The 23,605-nt window shown below is 38.4% G+C and overlaps 1 protein-coding gene across 8 annotated transcripts in view; it reads left to right on the forward strand.

Moving 5' to 3' along the window:
- Positions 1-23,605, forward strand: part of KDM4C (lysine demethylase 4C) — a 470,115-nt gene that overhangs the window by 397,939 nt on the left and 48,571 nt on the right. For 5 of the 8 annotated variants that reach the window (XM_047699136.1, XM_047699137.1, XM_047699141.1 and 2 more), the window contains one exon: positions 7,875-8,060. In XM_047699136.1, coding sequence (XP_047555092.1) covers positions 7,875-8,060 — 186 coding nt within the window. Of the gene's footprint in view, positions 1-7,874; positions 8,061-11,009; positions 11,058-23,605 lie in introns of all 8 variants that reach the window. The other 3 variants (XM_047699138.1, XM_047699135.1, XM_047699139.1) reach the window with 1 other exon arrangement.

A 23,605-nucleotide genomic window follows, 5' to 3' on the forward strand; every position in this document is an offset into this window, starting at 1 on the left:
TCATAAATAAGGATTTAATTCAACACACTTGACACCATAAGCCATATATTTTAATGCTCTGAACTTGAAGTGTAGAAATAACTTTTCTTGAGGAGGGTGGGGAAACACAGGACTTAAACGTAATAAGCTGACGCATGAGTATTCACAATTTTTACTGTACCATTTCATAGTGTCTGCTATTTGTAATATCCTTAAATGGCTGAGGTCAGACAATTGTGTGGTGTGAGTGGTATGAGTTGGCATATTAACTGCTGCCTCTCACAAAAGCAGCCTAACCCTGTAGTGTCAGTCCATGTTGGATCTCGGTTTCCTGTGTTCCCTTTCTCCTCCTCCCCCAGCTGCTCTTGAGCTCTCTGGGCAAACTGATTTCTCTTGGTATCAATCTACTCCTCTCTCTGCTCCTTCTGAATCTTCCTCTCAAATGACAGCTGTTGCACCTGCTTTTCCTTCTAAGGTGCTTTTCCTCCTAAGGTGTTTACATGTCTGTCTCCTCCCCTGCACTGTAAGCTTCCTGCTGAACAACTCCGACTGCTTCATCTCAGTATTCCTCTAGTGCTGGCCAGTATTGGCACCTGAGTGATTGACTTAATGAATACTGATGAACAGAACATAAATTTTACAGGTAGAATTGAAAGAGAATGGGAAGGTTCTCCTTTAAAACCTGTGTTTAAGGTCTTAGAGTAAAATGCAAGTTTCAGCCTCAGCAATAGTGTTATCCATTGAGTCTAACATTATTCCCTCTTTGAGTTGGGAATGTTAGTTTGCTGTGTGGTGCTTGTAAAAAGTGTCTTGGGAGAGCAAAAGGAAAAGGGAATTAGCTAATATATCATTATCATTAGCTTGTTACTTGTCTTATAGTGAAACACTAATTAAAAAGCATTGTGCCTATTTTGGAATTACCTATTTATGGAAGGAAAAAGAATCATAACATTGTGAAAACAACAGTAAAATCATACTACAAATTATATTAAAAGAAAAAAAGGGGGGATGGGATGTGCCTTGAACTTCCAACTCCTTCACAGCTCATCATTTCTTGATGCCCTTTGCCAAGCTGTGTGCTCAAGGAATCTAATGATACACAAAGCCTCATTGCCAGATACTTCATTAATTCCTCAATCCATTAGGAACCTTAATGGCCTATGCTATTGGAATAAGTATGGAAATCCAGTCCCCCAAGAAAGTATAGTGCTCTATAAATCATACTCGCCCGAGAATTCTCTTAGCCCTTGACACAGAAGAATAGATGAAAAATCATTGTACTTCCTGAATTGCCTTAGCCTACAGGCTCTCAGAAGCATCAACATCCTTTAACTCTTTAACCCTCAACCCTTGGTTCTCAAAGTGTGATCCCTGGATCAACAGTATCAGCACCACTGGGAACTTGTTAGAAATGCAAATTCAGTGGCCCTGGCTAGGGACACTGAAACTCTGGGGGTGGGGTGAGCAATCTATGTTTTAAGCAGGAATCCCTGTGACTCTGGCCTGCTCTAATATTCCTGTGGCATAGTTCTATAATGAAGGCCTTTTTTTTTTTCTTTAAATTGTTGAGGAAACATGAGCAGGTCTCACCCTGATCTACTTGTTTGTATTCAGTTTAATTGAGCAAACATCGACTGAGCAGCTGTTATATCCCAGGTGTCCTTCCTAGAAAACCACAGAGGTAAAGGACACTTTAAAGTCACTCTGGTGTTATCTGTGCTAGCGTTTTCCTGCTGTGCTGCACTGGCCTCCCTGGATGGCAACCCCACCTCTAAAATACCAGAAATAATGGTCCTCCAGGCTGCCTTGTTTGGCTTTTCAAAGCCTTCATTAACTGTCATCCACCAACTGGCTCCTCATCCTTTTCCCAGTTGGACACTGGCACTTTCTTGAATTGCAGGAAGAATGACCCTATCTTTCTGAACCCTTTCTGCTTTTAAATGCCTGATAATCTTTTTCTTCACATGTTCTCTACTATCCCTGTCCCTCTGGAATTGGTGTTGCCTCTACCCCCATCCATTTTCACACTAAGGCCACTACTAGAGAGGTTCTTTCCCACAGAAGGCAAGTCTATCTTAAGTGAGCAGCTCTATTTAGAGGAAGGCATAACATCTCTATCAAAAAAGGGCAACAAGAATAAAAAACTTGGGGTGCCTGGGTGGCTCAGTGGGTTAAGCTGCTGCCTTCGGCTCAGGTCATGATCTCATGGTCTTGGGATCGAGCCCCGCATCAGGCTCTTTGCACAGCAGGGAGCCTGCTTCACCCTCTCTCTTTGCCTGCCTCTCTTCCTACTTGTGATCTCTCTCTCTCTGTTGAATAAATGAATAAAATCTTTAAAAAAAAAGAATAAAAAACTAAAAATCTACCTTCCTTCCAATAGCTATTTCCATAATCCAACTCTCCTCATCATCCTGTGCCTCCCTATTTACATGGCTTCCTGACAGTTTGTTTTCCTACCTTGATCTATCTTGCTGATAGAGTGATCATTTTATTTTAGTCTAAATTTAGGTAATAAACATACAGTGCAATATTGGTTTCTGGAGTAGAATTTGGTGATTCATCACTTGCATACAATACCCAGTGCTCATCATAACAAGTGCCCTCCTTAATACCCATCACCCATCTAGTCCATCCCCCAGCCACCTCCCTCCATCAACCTTCAGTTTGTTCTTTATCATTTAGAGTTAGAGTGATCATTCTTAAATACTAATTCTATCATACTAACTTCAAATATGTACCCATAATTTCAAATGTGTGCCCATGGCCTATAGCAGTCATCAGCAAACTAAAGTATGTGCTTGTTGTTACAAATAAAGTTTTATTGGAACACAACAGCAGTCTTTATTTTCAGATTATCTATGGCTGCTTTTGTGCTACAATGGCAGAGTTGAGTGGTTGCAACTGGGACTCCATACAATACAAGCCTAAAATACTTACTATCTGGCACTTTAAGAAAAACTTTGCTATCCCTGGTCTGTTTATACATAATATACTGGCATATTTGGGTTTAGTTCTGCCAACTTACACTGTTCTTTCCCTTTGCTCCTTGTTTGTTCTGCTTCTGTTTCCTTCCTTTCTTGTCTTTGTTTGAATTTATTTTTCCTTATTCTGTTTTGTTTTCCACACTTAGTTAATTGATACTTTTACCCCTGTCCCAGACAGTTCAACAGCTTTAGAACATTTTAAATGTCTTTTACCACTTCTTCCTTATGTGCTTCAGTCGTTATTTGTTCATATTCTCTATATTTGAAACCCAAAAGACATTACTATTATTATTTATAAAGTTGATATTCATTTAGGCTTATCTACATATTAAGCATTTTGGTTGCTCTTCACTTCACATATACTCCTCATCTTTGTATCTTTGTATATGAAAAAGAAAAAAAAAAGTCTTTATGTTTGCCCTCACATTTGAATGATAATTCTGCTGAATATAGACCAAATTTAATTTTCCTCCAGAAACGGAAGATATTGTTTCATTGTCTGTTAGCATTCACTGTTGCACATTAGAGATCTGATGGTAATCTGATTTTTCTCTTTTCTTCTCTGAAAGATTTTGGGATTTTTCTCTTTTTATTTTGAGGTCTAAGATGTTGCTAGGTGATTTTTTTTTTTTTTTTAACTAATCCTACTTGTTGGGCTTTTTTTCAGGTCTGGAAAATTTCTGTTATTTTCTTTTTTTATTCCTGTAAGATGCCTTTTAGAAAGATAATAGAACATCTGGATCTCTTTTCCATATTGCTTAGCATTTGTGTTTTATTTTCTTTTTTCTTCTTCTTCTGTGTTCTGTACAATCTGTAGGTTCCATCTTCCAGTTACTAATTTGATCTTTAATAGGATGAAATCCAATATTCAGCATATCTTGATTCTTTTTGACTTTTTGAATTTCTTAGCTATGTAATTGTTACTTTTTTCCTAATTGATGGGATATATTTTGGAATCTCTATCATATCATATACTGTACCTCTTTTTAACTCATCTTGTGCTTCCACCTACCTGACTCCTTAGGTCAGATATTCTTCTACTGAGAAGCATAGCATCTCTCAATTATTTTTGTTTTCCCTCCAATGTTTGTGATTTTTTTTTAAGATTTTATTTATTTTTTTTGACAGACAGAGATCACAAGTAGGCCAAGAGGCAGGCAGAGAGAGAGGGGGGAGCAGGCTCCCCAGCAAGCAGAGAGCCGGATGCGGGGCTTGATCCCAGGACCCTGAGATCATGGTCTGAGCCGAAGGCAGAGGCTTTAACCCACTGAGCCACCCAGGTGCCCCCAATGTTTGTGATTTTTAAAGTATCTGATTGTACTTTAGTTGTGCATCCAGGGTGCACTTTTTCTTTCCTCAGCCCAAATGAGAATCTGCTTGGCTTATTGGTGAGTGATGAGTCAGATCATAGGACTCCGATTCAGATCAGATAGGATTACCTCACCTGCTGATGATGATTGGGACAGGATAGGCCATGGACTTGTCCAACAGTGAGTATCTTGTCTTTTTTTATTTTCCTTTATCTTTACTTAAGGGTTAGTTGTAGAGAAAGTTGTAGCACAGGCTAAGTCCACCATCTTGATCCAGTCAGCCGTGTGTTTACTGAAGGCTTTCTTCCCTGTCTTGCCTCCAAGCATAACTCATTCCACTAGTCATTCAGGTTCCACAAAGCACTTTCTTGCTGGCCTTTTATAGTGATTATTCCATTGTAACATCCTCAAGAACTATCTATTTGTCCTTGTCTTTGCCCTGCTAAATTAAGTTCTGTAGCCCAGACATGGGTAGGTGTCAGATTGCCAGAGATGTTTCATCCCAGGTACAGAACAACTGGTTTAGTAGCAAGCCAGTGAAAATGGGGTTTGGAAATACATCGCAGACTGTACTATAAAGATACAGAATGGCTCCTCTACTCGGTTTTATGTATTTCTCCATCTCCTCAAAAACCTGGTTGATGTTTAAGTCATACTTCCCAGTTCTATGAATAAATATCTTCCAACACATCAAATTATAGTAGTCTGCAGTTAGGTTGAATTTGTAAGGATACTGGTTGTATCCTTAGAAGTGACCACTTCTCGTCTTCTGGGAAAGGAGAGCCCTTCCCTTACTGGATTCCAAGGATTGAATCCTCACTGGGTTTAAGTGTATTATCTCTGTTTCTATTGCCTTTTCTGGAGGGCCTCTGTTTAATGAGGCAGTTAATGGTGGAAGAGGCTGGAGTTACCAATTCATTAACTAGCTTAAGTCATAATACTCTTTCCTACTTTTTAAAAAAATTTTACTTAAAATTTTATTCTGGGTAGACTTGTACAAGTAAACTAAGAGGTCTACAGAAAGATGTACACAATTAACATTGCTTGAAATAGCTCCAAACAGACAGAAAAAAAAAAAAAAATCCTGGAAATACTCTAAACATATTAACAGAGGATTAGTTTAAGACAAAAGAAATGTTGGGAGAAAAAAAGAAAGGCTGATGCACCATTTAGATATAAACACATACAATAAGATACTAGGCAGTCATTGAAAGAAAAAATAGGTCTCATGCCATGTATGGAGAACTGGACAGTACACACTCTACCCAAATTGTCCTAATTGACAATTGTTTTCAAGACATTTTTCCTTATAAACAATATTGATATCCATACCAATTGGAAAGATTTGTCTTTTTTTTTTTTCAAGTCAATAAGAGAAGAGAGAAGAACCACGTGGTCTTCTCAGTTGATGCAGAAAAAGCATTTGACAAAATACAGCATCCGTTCCTGATTAAAACTCTTCAAAGTATAAGGATAGAAGGAACATTCCTCAACTTCATAAAATCTATCTATGAAAAACCCACAGCAAATTTCATTCTTGCTTACTCTTAAAAAAATCCTATTTAGTTAAGAAAATGGGAAACCATTTTTTTCTCTCATATTTATCAATATCTTAACGTAGTTAAATGCTGACCTCCATGTAGTATGATTAGGCTCTTTAAAGATTGTTTGATTATGCCTGAGGCCCCTGATACGAGTTTTCACTATTATACCTGCCATCACATTTCAAAATATTGGAACTGGCAAAAAATATTAGAATGCCAAGAATTACCAAGAATGTATTGAAACTGATAATAAGAATTGTCAAAGAGTGCTCAGTCAGTTAAGCAGCTGCCTTTAGCTCAGGTCATGATCCCCAGGTCCAGGGATTGAACTCCCCCTTCCCCTCCTCTGCCTCCTCTGGGCATCCCTACTCAGCAGGGGGTCTGCTTCTCTCTCTGCCCCTCCCCCTGCTTGTGCACTCCCTCTCTCTCTCAAATAAATAAATAAAGTCTTTTAAAAAATTGCCAAGACACCAAGATATTAAGTAATGCTTTTATTCCGATAATAATGGGTCTTATTTCAGTTCTGTGGTTGTGTGTGTATGTAGTTTCTTAATCAACTAAGCCACATCCTTAAGTCCCACTTAAAAATACTTAATTGTACATTGAATCTAGATGTATAGGGAGAACAGATAAATGCCTAGAGTGTGGCATCCTTATGCAGACTAGTGAGAAATAAGACTGCTCAGATGGACTATAAGGCCTATTATAAGCTTTCCACGTCTGTCTCATGCTGTCCCTTTTTTTCTAGAATGTTCTGGAAATAAGGAGAAGCCAATGAAGGACATTTAAACAGGGGTGACATTGGATTTATGTTGTAAAGAGTTCATACTGGCAGGCCTGGGGAAGATGAATGGAAATGGAATAAAATAAAGACCAGTTAGGAGGATATTACTATGCTGGGTACCATGGGCAGAGGCAGTGGCAGGTGGTATAGATGGGCAGGGAGAGATTAGGGCAAGATTAAGGTGCAGAATCTATAAGACTAAAATTGCTGATCTGATATGAGGGCGAAGAAGAGTTAGAAGTTAAGTTCACATTGATTCTTACAGGTCCGTGATAAAATATTATCCCCAAAAGGCATTGAGTTTAAGTACCTTTTCTGTCCCGGGAAGGAAAATGTACCTATAAAAGAAGAGCAGCTGCACCAATATTTGATCAGATTGCAGGTGTTTTTCATCCTTAGGAAAGAAAAGTCAAGCTTTTTATCATTCTGTTTCTTCTGCTTTCCGAACCTACCCTATGTTGTTCTACAACCATTTTTTCTAACTATCAAGTATTCACTAATTATACATTTAGTGAAGCTGTTCGATTTTTCCTGTCTTTCATAACAAATACACTGATAATGTCTAGGGCTAATTGTATGCAATTTAATTTTTAGATTGTGGTAATCATTATTGCTGTTTTTATTTTCATTCTCTCTTCACCAGGCATAGTCAGCTATAGCTACTCAACAAAATTATGCCCTTTGGGGTGATTTTCAATTTTCTCACTTTGGGAAGCATATTTTTATGTCAGTCATGAAGGGTTCAGATTTGTATTATTAAACACTTGAGCCCCTAGTTTCCACATTGGACCATTAACACTTTGCAGTTCCTTGTAAACAGAAAACTAAGACCACCTCTGTGCTGTGGTTATTTCTAAAGACCTCATCTAATTTAGGAGAGTAGGTACCTCTCTTCCAAACCCATATTCTATCTCTTGATGTACCAAGAGTCCTGCCATGCAGGAGGTAAAAAGCAACTTGAGCATTTGCAGGTGATTTACAGGAGTACCCTTGGGGTCTTTCCTCACTGTGCCCAGAGAAGCATATACAGAAGGGATTTCCTAACCATAGGTAGTATTTCAACATATGTTTGGTAGTACGTGACCATATCAGTGTGTTTCATTAAAAATATGCAACTTATATTGTCACAGTTGCTCTCACCACTAGGGCCCCAGTAGGGTCAAGACTTGTTGACGTAATCAGTTTTCTGCTTCTCTAATAGCTATTATTCTATGAAGTGTGGAAATTGTCTGAGTTACAGTTTGAATTGATGTTCTTTGTTTTAACCCTCCAGAAATGCATCTTCTGCAGACACCGGGTTAAGAAGGTCTCTGGGGCCTGTATCCAGTGTTCCTATGGCCGCTGCCCAGCCTCCTTCCATGTTACATGTGCTCATGCTGCTGGGGTGCTAATGGAGCCTGATGATTGGCCATACGTGGTGAACATCACATGCTTCCGACATAAGGTCAACCCAAATGTGGTAAGGCCCTCCCTTCCTTCCCTGATGCCAAGACTGAATATAAGTTCCCTCCTGTACACTTCCCAGGGCTAGCATGCTCTCGTTGGTAGTGTTACTCATTGTTGATGTGTCCTGGCTATGAGTTCATCGGGGGCAGGGATTGTACGTTATTATTTACTAGTATTTGCCTAGGACCCATCAGTGTCCTGATCCTCATACCTGTACATTCTGGCCTTTCGGTTTTATTTTATCTCTTCTAGAAGAAACAAAGAGCAGTACCACAGTAAAGGGAAGGGGGCAAGTGGTCACAAATATCTGGGGCCTTGCTGCCTGAGGTGGGATAAGCTAAGTGAGGACAATTGCAGAAAAGCAGAAATGTAGAAGAGAAGTATAGAGGTCACTTTTTTCTGCCTCTTCTGTTTCACTCAGGACCAAACTTTTTTCTGGGTAGAGTGTTTGCAAGTAAATAACATGTAAATTTAACTATAAATTAGTTTTACCTGTTGTTGGCAAACAGAATCTTTCATTTGTTTTAAATGCTTAGAAAAATTAGGACAGTGTGGAGATGGTTGATATGCCTTTGTTACTTTTCCAGTTCACTGTAATTGTTTTTGGCTGCCAACAAGAGACAGCTTTGCTAACTTTCTGCCCTTTGCTATCCCTGGGAGGCTTGGCCACAGACTATTTGCAGCCTAACATACTTGTCCTATGTGTCTAATAACCTCCTGTGAGCAGCCTGCCAGGTTGTCAGTCTGGGCTTGGGAAGCCATGACCATACACAACAAATCTCTTGACTTTTTAATGATTCCAGCAATTTCCATTGGTGTCTTGGGAGATACTTGATGTTTGTGGGTTGGGACAGTTGTGTGTAAATGCACAAATGTATGAGATGACATCACCAACTGTCACATCTATTTTACTTTCCGTGTTTTAGGTGACAAATTGCATATCCATTCATGCTTTTTCCTTAGTTTCTTGAATTAATGGGCTTTTGCTAAGAATAGTATTATATATTCAGCAGAAAATACATTTTAACAACTTTTTAAAAAATCACAGTAATAACACATTGCATTACTGTGGTGCTTTGCCATTTACAATGTGTGGTCAATAGCATTACCTCATTAGATGACACATGGGAACGCATTTTGAGATGTGAACCAGATCATGACCTCCTGAGTCAGAGTAGTTTGTGCTCACTCTTGGACTTTGCCAGCAACACATGTGCAACCTTATGCAAGTTCTAATCTCGGAGCCTCAGCTTCCTTGTCTACAAACAAAGGCATGCCTATCTCACTGTCTTGTTTTCAGTCCACAGAATAAGCCCTCAGAAAATGAAAGTTGTATTAATACTCTGTTTTACTACCGCTGCTGTTGCTGGCTTTGGTGCTACAATTCTCTGTGAACTGGGCCACATGACTAGTATTATCCCTGCTTCTCGGATAAGAAACCTAAGTACTAAAAGGTTCAGTTCCTTGCCCAAGTGGATTCCATTAATGAGCAACAGGTGCTGGAATGTAAATGCTTTTCCAGCCCATTCTCTATTATTTGTTGAATTCCAAACTCAATAAATGTTGAGTGGAACTAGAGGTGTTCATTTGAAGCTTTGCTTGGGATCACACATTCTTATTTTAATATTCCAAAGCTCTGTGGTTACTGATAATTATATTAAAGTTGTTATTAAAGAGATCCATGTGTCTAATCAGGATGTCATTCCTCCTAACTATGATGTGTGGTTCAGTCAAGTTTATGTTACTAATTGTCTCATAAATGATGATCAAAAAGAACATCTACTCACTCTCCTCTATGGATCTACTTTAAGTTCGGTACACTTTATCAAACATGGGGAAACATCATATAATTTATATTAAATGGTAATTTTCCTTATGAAGGTAAAATTTTAGTGTTCATAAATTGCCTTTGCAAAATTCTCTAGCAGGAAGCACTGTGAATACTGAATTTACAAAATATATTCCTGATAGCTGTTACTTATCCATTATTCCTCAGTTGGACTTCAAGTGTGGCTTCTTCCCCAAAATGTTTGAAAACTAACCAGAAGGAATTCAAACGCTGGTAATGTTGGTTAAGAGCATCATGAATTGCCCCTATTGCATTGAATATGCTTTACTTTTCAAGCATAAAAAAGTTCAAATTAGTTCCAATATTTCTTTTTGTATAAACTGAATATGCCAGGGGTTATGCTTTCAAAAGCTGGAACTATAGTTTGGCTATATTTTCACCATACCTGATTATTTGGGGGTAGTGTAGTGGGCAATTGCTGAATCATAGCAGTGAAAACTGTAAAATAAAATTCAGGCAAACCTGGCAGCCTTACCAGTCATTTTACAGAATAGAGGATGCCTGTATAATTTAGGTGAAATGAAGTTGCTTCAGTAGGATCTACATTTTTACTCACTTTAGGGTTTTTGTTTCCTTTATTCTTTTATTTCTCCCAATTATTTGTGGTTTTTTGCACCCAAAGGACTGATTTAAGGCAACTTCTACTCTTCCTTTAATGCCAAAAATATTCTAAACATACTAGATTTTCAATGTTACTGGGCTTTGAGCATAAACTCATTCTGGATAATAGTCTAAAAATCTCATCTGATTTATTATAATGCATTCTTCCATTAGACAGTAAGCATCCTTTTAATTGAAAAGGTGGTATTTAAGGGGTGCTTGGATGACACAGTTGGTTAAACATCTGACTCTTGGTTTCAGCTCAGGTTGTGAGATTGAGCCCCAAGATGGGCTTCGCACGAGTCTTCTTGGGATTCTTTCTCTCTGTCTCTCCTGGCCACATGCTCTGTCTCTGTCGCTCTCTCTCAAAGAAATAAATAGATCTTTAAAAAAAAAAAAAGTAATATTTGAAAAAATGAGTAGCTTCCAAAGTCTTAAAGATACTAATATGTTACAGAAAGTGCACAGCTAATCCCTGTTATTTTAATCTAAATTTTTATATGTATTTTTCAGTGTTTTTGTCAAGCATACTTTTTGACTGGCACCTGCTATCTTTCAAATGTAAGATTTCATTTGTGTGTGCATGTGTATGTGTGCACGTGTGTTTATGTTATACTGTTGAGGTACTTGACCACCCACCCTTTGCCATGATTCAGTGTGACCTCTTTCCTGGCTCTATTTTGGAAGGTTCCATTGGATGTATTCCTAACCACTTATGTGGATGTTGCACAGATGTTTGTAGGAAAGGGAAAAACTAAAGAACACAATATATACTAAAATGATTTTGAAATTGGGAGCAAATAATGAGCTACTCATAAATTATATACCTCCTGCAAGCTACCACAAGGTCTGTGTCTTCACACCTGAGTAAACTAGGGGGTGTCCAATGGGAGAGACACCTGAATAATGGAGGAAAATGGAGGTGAGAAGATGCATGCACAGATCTTTTTTGGGGGTGCAAATTATATCAACAAACCTTCATATTTGATTAGAATATTCAGTATACTCAGTGTTGGAACACTGAAATCACTTGCACTTTATGCATTCATTCATTGCAATGAACAAAGCCCTTTTTAATAAAGTATCTTATATGAGATACATCATTTTTATCTCAGTGCCTTCCCCTCTTGAAAAATGTGACATTTGAGAAATTTCTTTCATAATTTTCTAAGTTTTGGCTACTAACATAGAAACAGTCACCTATTCAAAAAAAGAACTTTTATAGAGAAAACACCTTAGTGGACAAATTTTTTCCTACTCTTTTGTGTATTATTTTATTCAATATTATCTTAACTAAGTTTTTTAAGCTAGGTCATTATTTTAGTTAGATTTTTAAGCTAGGATTAATTAATATTTTCTCTCTTCGACTAGCACTTGGCCATCCATAGAAGCTGCTTGGTATAAATTTGTTACAATAATTTTCTAATGCTAATGAATGGGATTAGTGGAAAAGAAAAGAACTAGTATTTGTTGAGCATCTTTATGTCAAAGTTGTGTCAGATATTTCAAATGTGCCCTTTATTTCAAGACAGTGTTATTGATGTGGATAATGGAAGGCAGTGGTTATGTTGGCTTCTTTATTAGCACCACCTACTCTGGAAGGTCCTCTTGTTTTTGTTGTTCTACCCTTCTAGCAATCCTCCGTCTTACTTGGGCACTCATCCTTGTCCTAGAACTTGAGACTTTGTTTGGCACTTACTTTTTTTTTTCTCAGCCTGGGTCTCCAGGCCAGCTCCCCAGACAAGCTTCAGTAGAACTCCTTCTGTGCCATCACTATGTGTGGCTCAGGACAGGGACCCACGTTGTGCAGGATCTGGTGAAGGGCTCAGAGCGAGATGGCATATCTGGTTAATCTGTTCCTCTATAACTAACCTTTGGTGGTATTAGGGTGAAAATGCCTATCGAAACTAACCTAAAAAAAAAAATCTTCCCTTGGTATGTAAAAATAATTCTCACCTCACCTACATGTGGAACAGTGGATGATCAGAGGTCCTAAACTGTAAACCCTAGAATAGTTCTTAGTCACAGGGGAATACTGTATAGCATATTATACTTCAAGTATCAGTTTTTGAAAAAAACACATAATGACAAAAAAACCTTCGAGAAATTGGAAACACATTTATATGAATTCATTAATTATAATGAATCTGCAGGATTTCAGGTTGATTGTGGATGGATAGGGAGAGACCCAACAAACGCTCCCACTATAAATTTCCATTTAATTAGCCAAGGATATAGAAATGTAGAAGAAATGGTTTGACTAGAAAGGGAGGAAGTATATTCAACCTATCCTAACAAAGCTTCCCTGGGCTCACTCTCCCTAATGCGCATATGCAGTTGCCTGTGTGTAAGGTGCTGCCAGATCTGAAACAAAAGATATATCACTGTCCCACTCGTGTTTATACTTGGGACTCACTCAGGAAAACTGATTATCCATGTCTTTCATTTAGTAAAATGTTTATAGACATGAAGGAGTCCTATTTTTAAGCCAGCATCAGGGTCGATAAGACCACATATTCTACTAGAAGAAGAGGGTCAACTCAGTTCCCAGATGGGTACCTAAGTAATATCTCCCTTCAGTGTTCTACAATTCTAGAAATCTGTTTTCCTGGAGTCTACCCCTGACTCTGGTTTATGATTTTTAATCCATTTAGTTCCAATAGGAACTTTGGATCGAAGACCAGAATTACATTTCACCATATGTTGCATTTTACCATATGGTACCCCTCAGGCCCCTGATTGGTGGCCATAGGATTATATTTTTATAATCAGGCACCATTTATTTAATTCGCATCAGTAGGTAGGACTTTGCTTTACTGTGCTTTATATTATTTGACCCTTTTGAGCATCATTTTGGTTTATAGCTTTTGTAGATTCAATGGGTACCCATTGACTGTAATTTTCTTCTTGATGCTTCTGTCACACTTTGACCATTTGGAGCTTCTTCAAGGTGACTTTATTTTCCTAATTTAAAACCACTAGCAGACATTTTTGAAACTGTTGTTTATTTCAATAAGAAATGGCAAAATCATCTTGATTTCCTTGTTTTGAGCATGGAATCAGCAACCCATCAAGGAGCCATGTTCTTTTTTAAAGTTGCTCTCTATTAGAAACCAAATTTGGAATGAAGGGTGTTTTTTGTTTTTGTTTCATGTGAACACCAGCTGCTTTGGCCACGGGGCCACATTAGTGACAGAGCAGGAAAATAATTATTTTTCAAATGATCAAGAGTTTATGTTGATATGTCCAATTTTTTTCTGCCTTTAATAAGTTTATTTATATATTGTTCTAATTTATATACTAAGGCTTATTAATACACTTCCTCCTGTTACCATTTTCTGGTCTTTTTATGTCTCAGCATAGGTTGTCATACCACACATGTTTATATTATGTTGCTGATAAAAATTTTAGGGATCTTTGTTTTCTTTTTTTGTTTGAACCACTGGATCAAGTGTCATGGGATTGGTTTCAATGTTTATAGGTCTAGAATATCCCACTTTCAATCATCACCTAAGTACCTCTCTTCTAAAAAGAAACAAAAACAATCTTTATCTTCCTTTAAGGAACAGTAAAGCAATGAAAATATAGGGCACTAAATATTATAATACCATTGATACCATCATTTTTAGGATATTAGAAAAATATAAAATTTTGATGTTTTGTCTAAAATTCTTTTAATTTCTCATGGGCCTGTTACTCTCTGGAGGGTGACCTTCTGACTCTCAGCTTCCATTCATTATCATTTCAGGATAATGAATGGTTCCCCAAACTTGAAAATGTTTTAAACTTTTTCGAAGAAAGGATGAGATTAGGGTAGAAACCTCATAAACTATGACCCCATTCCAAGATATTTAAATGAACGGAACCCAAGGAAAGTAAGACCACTTATTAAAGACTTTTGGTATTGGAAATAAACTGTTTGATAATAGATTGGCCATGCATACTGCCCGCCTCTCTTTTCTTATCTTAGCATTTATCTAGTCAGCTCATAAAAAATAATCTAGGTACAAAGGTTAGTTATGGAGAACTTCAGTTAGATTGCTTTGAAACTGTTCAATTCAATATATAGGGATCCATGGAGTGTCCTGGAAATAAAAACACTTTTTTTTTTAACTTAGCCTAACATTAAACATTCCCCATGACATGCCCTCATTCACACACCTTTTGTACACAGATGTACTTTTTTGAAAAAATAATGATACACATTTTTTCAACATGAGTTGTGTTCTAAAGGCTTTACAAGTATTACGTCATTTAATCTTCAAGGTACCATTTGTAGTAGTACTATTATTAACCCCTTTTTACAGTTGAGGAAACTGAGGCAAGGGGTACTTAAATTATAACTTTATATATTACATAGGTAGTAAAGGGAAGAATGGTTAAAACCAGGCAACCTGATTCAGTGCCTAGGCTCTTAGCTACTATGCTCTATGACCATAATAAGATAGGCTAAATAAAGATAAGGATGTTCTGGGAACTCAAAGAAGGAAGCTGCTAACTCTATTAAAGGCAGTCAGGTAGAATTTACAGAGGAGGTTATAGCTATGAGTTTTGTCTGCTCTAAGTGTGCCCTTCTAATGCCAGTGAGTTTGCCTTGGCTCCAACAGGGTTGACATATCAAACTCAGCAATGGATTGAATCCATCCTTTCTTTTCCCTTTTTATTTTCCCTCCTTTAGTCTGGAGCTCAGTTCTGTAGCTCAACTCTGTCCACTTTTAGTTTCTCTCCCAATCTTTTAAAGAAGAGAACCAGAATTTAGCTAACACTCATCTAACAATGATCTGAATGGTCTCTTCCTATCCCCCAGATCTGGGTGTCTTTGTGTTTTGTTGGCAGTAGGATTGTTTTGGTGGGTGTTGTTTTTCTTATTAGAGTTTAGATATTGCTAACTCCCTCTCTGTTCAGTTACATTTGCTATGACCGACATACTCTTCTCAGACTTATGGATAATTATCTGGTGTTTGTATATGGTTTTTTATTCTACATAAGTTATTTTCCACATGCCCTGCTGACTTTGCACTGAGATTAAAAACCAGAATTCTAACCCAAGAAAAGATCTGGAGTAAAAAATTCTTAACAAGGATTAAAAAAAAGACTACAGTGATTCAGGCCCGAGTCCGATCAGTCTTCCTCAATTGAATATATAGTAAATAAAAGAAACCCCTTACCCTTTCATCAATAGAAATGTTTAGTTGAGATCTCAATCCATGTATGCCAGGTGAGAAAGTTAACACCAGGTTTGCCTGGGAGAAGAAATATTTAGAACAGACATTTTAGAATATTTACTTTTGGAAGGAATTGTCCTCTTGTTCACTTTATCAGGTAAAACCAGTGAAGACATAATTTTTCTTAATTTTATAAAGAAAACAAAGTATGTCCTATTTCATACTTTTCTGCCCTCTATTCAATACCCCACATTTAGCTTCCTCCTTCTACTTCTGTAGCCATTTCCACAGGAAGGGTGGGGATCAGTGAGTGTAGAGCTTCTCTCTGCCATGCTTTTTTGTCAGGAGAAAAAGGGCTTGAGTGAACCCACAGCAGAAGGTAGAACAGCCCTGCTATTTAGTCACTGGCCCTGGCTGTGGGGCATAGAGGAGAGGTTCCACTGATACTATCCCCAGAAGCTTCCCACAGGACGTCATAGACTCTGGGCCAGAGGCTCTTGTGCCTCAAATTGAGCCATCTTCAGCTTATTCATCTGTCCTTCCCCCTTTTCCAGATCTTTTTCCGAGTCTGGCCACTTGGGAAGGGTCGTTGCACCAGCCGCAGTTCAGGCATCATCTGCAGGCGTTTTAGATAGATTTCTGATATTAACTGAAGTGCTTCAGGGATTTTTAATCTGTGGGAAGAGAGAACAGATGCCTCCATTGCCTATTCAAGTTTTAATCAGCAGGGATACAGAAACTGATCAGAATGGGGAGACCATGCAGGCAGAGCAGAGGCTGAATGCCAGTGGTGCTTCTCTTATACATTGTTCCCTATGAGGCGCTACAGAGTTGTGGCAGTGTCTGCATGGAGTTGGCTGCTGTTGGGTCTGAATAAAAGTCATATTTTGTGACCATACATTTGCTCTGTATTAAGGATTTACATGTCCATTCTAGAAAAAAATTTACTTTTGAGAGTCTGGGCCCTTCCATTTAAGGAAATTCTTGCAAGCAATCATCTCTTGAATCAGATACAGGGTCAGCAAACCACATCATCATCCAGGAGTAGAAAGCAGAGTCAGGTCCCAGGGGGTTCAGAAAAATATCTCCTCCCCTAGAGTAGCCTTTCTCCAGACTTCTATTTCTGATCCTTTAATCTGGTTGGATAAAAGAACAGTATCTCAAATGTCTTTCCTGGAAATATCCAAATGCACTGAAAAAATGTTAGAACATATATTTTGTGGGACACCTTATTTATTTTGCATATAGGCAATACTTGCTCCTGAGGGCCCGAGCAGCCCCTGAAATAATTTGGAAGCCATGTGGGGGGCTGAGGCCTTACGTGTTTTTAAGGTGAGTGTTAATAGTTACTTTCTATAGAGTCTTGATTAGCAGGAGATCTCTTATCTGACAGCCTTGGTTATATTCATCTCTCTCAAAATGTGTGATAATGTGTGGCTTCACAGAAAAGAATGTATTGCTGAACTTTTTATTCTGGCCTTGTAAAACTACAAATGAATCCTGATTTTATTTAAAAAAAAATCAAGAAAGAGATGCATCTTGGTGCAGGTGTTTGGTTTTTATCACAAAAGCAGACTCAGCAGAATCCCCAGGAGAAACTTGTCATTGTTGGTTTCCTCCTTGACTCTGTTATTCCCATCACGCTTGTACTGCATGAAGGAATGTTTACATGGCACAGTTGATACTTGCCAACTTCAGGGACTACAGATACTGCGGAAGTCAAGTCTTTCCAAGAACCACTTACCTGGTTTCATTTTTCAGTATAGGTAAGGTGTGTTTCCATGTAAAATGCTTGCTCACATTTTCACAAAATTGATATATCTCAGTACCCAGAAAATGTTAAGCTTTTCAACAAGTTATAATTGTTTTTTAAAAAGAAAATAATTGAAGCATGCATTATTGTCTGATAGCTTGTTAAGAAAATTAAGTAGTGACACTAATCCCATATTTTAACATTGGCATTAGAGTGAAGCACCACGGATGTGGTGGAGAAATACAAATGGAATGTGTCAACAGACAGACAACAGGAAAGGGTTATTTGACATTCCCGCATCTTGTAAAGCGTAAGAGACAGCGTTTTTCTATTCCTTCATGTAGAAAACAGCAATTAGATGTCATAGTCGTAATGAAATCCATAGATACTGACAAAATGTAATGAAAATGTAACTTTTTAAGACTATTTACTATGAACAGTAGAAATGGCAATTAAAAGAGTTCCAACATTTCTATCTAAAAATCTACTCTCTAGGTCAACATTACGTGTCCACTTTGAACAAACATGATATATAAAACTCTGGATTAACTAAAAAGCCCTTGTGAGGTCTCCTGGCAGGAAGCCACTCAGCCTGGGGTTATCCAGCTTCTTTGTCCTTTTACACAGGATATTGGTAGCCATCTTGGGGTCTGATGATTTCACAGCTGCAAATCAGCACTTCTTTTCTTTCTAGGCAAAATTAGGTGGTTTCTTGACCATTTCTTTTATTTCCTTTTTTTTTTTTTAAACATTTACTTTATTAGTTGAGAGAGGGAGAGAGCATATGTGAGCAAGCAACTGGGGAGAGAAAGAGAGAGTGAGTCCCATGCAGACTCTGCACTGAGCACAGAGCCCAACCCTGAGATAGCAACCTGACCTGAAACTAAGCGTGAGATACTCAACCTACTGAGGCACGCCCCCTCCTTGACCATTCTTTATCTGAAATTGGCTTGTTTTCTTTGTGAGATATCATGGATTCTCTCTGTTTATCCCCCACCATGTGTAGTGGATCTGTGAAATTTTAGAGGGCAGTATCTGAAGAAATGTAAGACATTACTCTTTCTACATTTTTAAATAAAGCATTATTTTAATTTTTCTCTGAGCTGTTACTGAGTTGATCTGGCATTCAGAAGCCTTTGAATGGGGCAGGAGGCAAAGGAATGAAATGCTCTATTTTTGTGGGCATTAGATATCCTAATCAGTTGCAATCAGTTACTTTCCATTTTGTTTGTCCTCCTTGAGTACTAGATAAGGCTTTTAGTTAAGTTTGTCCCTCCTTTTCTCATACATTTCTCAGGAATTAGAAGAAAATACAAAATTTCCAAACCCTTGTATTCAATATTTTCTAATTTTACCTTGATATCTGTTATTATATATATCTGTCATGTGCTTGGAATAGACTGGTGCCCTTACCAGATACTGAGAAGTAGCTTTTGCCAAGGCTGTGGGGACCACAGAGATTAACTTTAGGTGATATTTAAGAGAACATGGGGGCTACGGTCATGAAACTGGAAAGGAAAGTTTCCTGCTCTGGAACCTCTCAGTTTTTTTTGCCGTCCCTTCCTGCGTCCACAGGCACCCCACACATTTCTCTTTCAAGCATGGTGTTAGGCACATAGATGCATTTAATTAACACTAGATAGAGAGGTAGATGGATATTTTCTTGATTAATAATGGGAAGATTTTGTGGGTTTGTCCTCTTTGATTAACATTGGTGAGGTAGCTAGGCAGATTCTGCACTTCTCCTGTTGTGATGGGCAGTAGAAAACTTTTTTTTTTTTTTTTTTTAAAGATTTAATTTATTTATTTGACAGAGAGAGATCACAAGTAGACGGAGAGGCAGGCAGAGAGAGAGAGAGAGAGGGAAGCAGGCTTCTTGCTGAGCAGAGAGCCCGATGTGGGACTCGATCCCAGGACCCTGAGATCATGACCCGAGCCGAAGGCAGCGGCTTAACCCACTGAGCCACCCAGGTGCCCCAAGTAGAAAACTTTTGACCAACTTTTCTTCAACTGTCCCTATGGCTATTTCTCCTGCAATTTCAAAAGAAGGCTAGGAAGCTTCACTTTAGATTAATCTCTCACTCTCTCACTTGCTGTGTCTTTCTCTCTCTTCCCTCCCCCACCCCCTTTCTTTCTTTCTCTTTTCTCCCCTCCTTTCTTGCTCCCCCTCTCTCTTCCTTTCTTCCTCCCCCTCGCTTATGCTCATATAACTACTGTATCTTTATGGAACCACAACTGCCTATCCCACCATGATGTTCTCTTCTATTCAGGGGGACAATTCTCCTTTGTTGGGAGCAGTGTATCAAAGTAGATAAGGTGAATAAAATTTAATGTAACACCTAATATTTGTACAGTGCCTTCTGTAGTTTACTGTGCCCTTTCATACATAACTACATTATATCATTTGGTCCTTACAGTCACAACCTCCCTGGTATTATGATTGTACACATTTTATAGATGATAAAATTGCACTTCAGAGAGGTTCACCAGGTCATCAGGGTCAGAGCATATGTGACATTTCATTTAGATTACTGTTTTGGTAGTCACTTTTCCAACTGGAGACTATGGCTTGGGTTAGTTTATATGGTGTCATTATTTACCTGGGTTTCCTTCTTGGTGGCACAGAAAAACTATAAAACCATTTAATTAGTCTGATTTACTTTGGATTTCCTTGATAAGAACATTTTTTTTTTTTTGGCATCTATTTTTAGCTATTTTTAACCCATTCCCCAACTGTAGTTGAGATTCAGAAGTCCTTTTGGAAAGAATACCATTTAGAGATGCTTGCTTGCTTCTCTCTATTGAAAATGCCCCTCTGAGGTAATTTTTTTTTTTTTTTAAGAGATTTTATTTACTTATTTGACAGAGACAGATCACACGTAGGCAGAGAGGAAGGCAGAGAGAGAGGGGGGAAGCAGGCTCCCCACTGAGCAAAGAGCCCAATGTGGGACTCGATCCCAGCACCCTGAGATCATGACCTGAGCCAAAGGCAGTGGCTTAACCCACTGAGCCACCCAGGCGCCCCCCTCTGAGGTAATTTTTAAGTTGTATTACCTTATAGTTGAGCCATTACTTTTCCTTCTCCTTCCCTCCAAGTTATAATTCCTCCAACATTGTTTTTTTTTCCCCAAGATTACTTTGAGTATTTTAGTTTCTTTCCATTTTCATGTAAATTTTAGAATCAGCTTGTTAATTTCTACACCTACAGAGCCTGCTGTGAATGATTGAGATTTTGTTGTACCTGTAGTTCTCTCCACATTCTATTATTGCTACCCAAGAAGCCTGAAGAGCCCCTGAAATGTAAAAGCCCAAGGTAGAGCTTCTTGGGGCAGGCATCCAGGGACTCCCATGTTCACTAGCAACTAATGAGTTTGGACATGACTTAGGAGTTGCTCGTGTCAAGTTCCATCTTAGCAGTGGGAGACTTCCATACTCCTCCAACTCCACCAGTCTAACTGATGTGAACTTTCCTCTCTGCTGTTTTTGAAGTAAGTTGTTTACTATTCAGAATAAAAAGCAGGGGATGCCGACCTGTTGAGAGTTTCCTACATTAACAGAGTGAGCATCTAGAGATGTTTCTTCTGTCCCAGTCCTCTTCACTTACCTACCAAACAAGACCTCTGATGTGAGCTAATGACTCAAATGTAAAAGAATTAGTTTTTTCTCAGTATCTTCTATAGACATTAAAGTGAATAAGACCTTGAATCTTCTGGAAAACTGCTTACCACCATTTCCCACTGTATTATATGTTTGTACTGAAAAACCCACAAGAAATAAAAGTACACGTGAACAAACATACATGTAGAAAATTAAATACTTGTGACATTTTTATGAGTCTGCATGTGCATTTCTGCCATTAGAGCAATTATTTCTTCATGAAGCCTGAGGGATTTAGGTTTTTCTGGGTAGAAGATTTTTACCTAGTGCCTGTAATTTTATAAAGAAAACTTTCATTATACAAGGTAAATTTATATGAGTGACTTCTACTGCATGAGTTTGGTAAAAGAAGAATAGTGTGTATTAATTTATTTACTCAGATCCCTCTAGGGATTTTTATAAAATGGTTTCTTAAAAAATACAATAATAATATCTCATGGGTTATTAAATCATAGGAATTAGGGAGAAATAATTAAGTTGAGAAGGTAAAGGAGTTCCTGGAGGGAAATGGGAATGTCCATTTTGGCCTATTCATTGGAGAAGTTACTTCTCCAGCTTTGCTGGCTCTGCCTACACGATTATATTCAGATTTACACTATTTTTAACATTATTATATAGATGGAGAACCCAGTCAGGGTGTTATGCCCGAGTTTCGCGTCTGAGAGACCACCAAGGAGCCAAGCACCGATGCAATTACATGAGGGTTTATTTGACAAACTTAAGCTTGGGCCCAAGTACACCCGACGCAGGGAGTAGGGACTTGGACCCTGAACCAGATTACAGTCAGAGTTTTTAAAGGCAGAGTAGGGGTGAACTCGTGGATGGGTGAGGACAAAGGGGATGATGTAAGTCTCTAAGAAATTTTGGAAGCAAGGTCTCCAGGACCTTGAGGGGCTAGCTATTGTTGGGAGAAAGGTTATTCATTACCAGTAATAAAAATTTTCTCGTGAGACCCTTTAGATGTATATCAGTGGGTCATAGGCTTGGGAATGATTGCTGACACTATCTTGGAGGTTTAGAGATAAGGTTTCACACTTCTCCTATCAAGTGCCCTTGTTAGTGAGATTTGGGTTTAGAAGAAATTTAACTTTATTTCCATTTCCTTCTGCCTCAGCCTCCTTCAGTTTTATGGTGGGGAGGGCGACATTAGGGCTTGGGGAACTGAGTTATTTGCCTCTGGAAATGTGCTATTATTAAATCTCTAGGACATTTGTAAACCAAGGGAGACTCCTGTCTTGCAGGATTGTGATCTCTGCAAGTTAACTATTTGTTTTTCTTTTAGGGCAGCCAGGTGTGGCTGAGGAATGTCACACATATTACCGAGGGGAGAGGAGCGGGTGGAGAGGGGGTGCAAGGTGCCAGCTTTTGCTTTGCCAAGATGGCTATACTTATGTCAGGGCTAGACTCGAGGTGGGTACAGCCTTGTTTTTCTTGGCCTCCACAAGGGATTTTCACAAGATGACATTTCTGACCATCACTCATCTTGTCAGATGGTGGGTGACCCTTCTTCAAGGTGTATGTGCAGCTGAGACTTTGCTGGGTCTGATCAGAGAAGATCCATCTTGGCAAAGTATAGGAATCTTCCTTCCTTCTGCCACACAGGACTCCTCCCTGAACTTTTGCTTTAGAGGTCTTATGTGAACTAACTGCTCTCCGCTCTCAAAAACCCAATGGGGAGAGAGGATATTGGAGAATGCAGTGCACGTTCCAACCTCAGTACTTAAGTTAGGTTCTTGTGTCACTTTAGGTCACCCCAGAATTAGCCATAATGCCTCCGTAATTTCACAGGGATGCCTCCTTTGAGTTTCATTTCACTGTGCCCTTTCATCTTCAGTATATACAAGCACCATTCTATAAATAATATTGTTGTAATTTTTTATAAGGTTGTTAGTGCCTTTAAATATTCCAGGTGATAAAATCTTTTTTATACTTTAATATCAAGGAAAATTTGTCTGTTAGCGGATGAGAAGAGATTTATAATTGTATTCTACCAACTCTAGCTAGAATTTAACAAGTCTGTCACTTTTGAGGCAGTGGTGGCATTAGCAGTTTCTGAAACTCTGTCCACAGTAGAAATCACATTACCATTGTAACAGAGATTTCAAAATATTGCTTATGTTCTTCACAACTTTGAAAGTAGGATAATAATAGTTATTAGACCTGCCACTAGATATTAGTATTTAATACATTATTAAAGAAGCAAAGATATTGCACCACAAATTTGTTTTTTCACTATTATTTCAATTAGTTTCTTCTATAATTTTTCATTGTTTTGTTTTATGCATTTAAAACCACCGTTCTGAATAGGTGCCCACAGGCTCACAAGGTAGCCAATGGTAGGAGTTCATGGCATTAATCACTGGACTCTGAGACTGCCTTCCTGACGTGTGTACATGAGTGCTTCCTGGCTCCCTCTGACCTGGTTCAGAAGTTCCCTGTAGTGAAGTCTGTGAAGGGTCCCTTCGTGCCTTCAACTGGGCATTCTTAATACTTTGCATTTTAGTCAACTATGTCTCTCTTTCCTACCAGCTTTT

This window comes from Lutra lutra, chromosome 13 (assembly GCF_902655055.1).
Source record: "Lutra lutra chromosome 13, mLutLut1.2, whole genome shotgun sequence".
Lineage (NCBI taxonomy): Eukaryota > Metazoa > Chordata > Mammalia > Carnivora > Mustelidae > Lutra > Lutra lutra.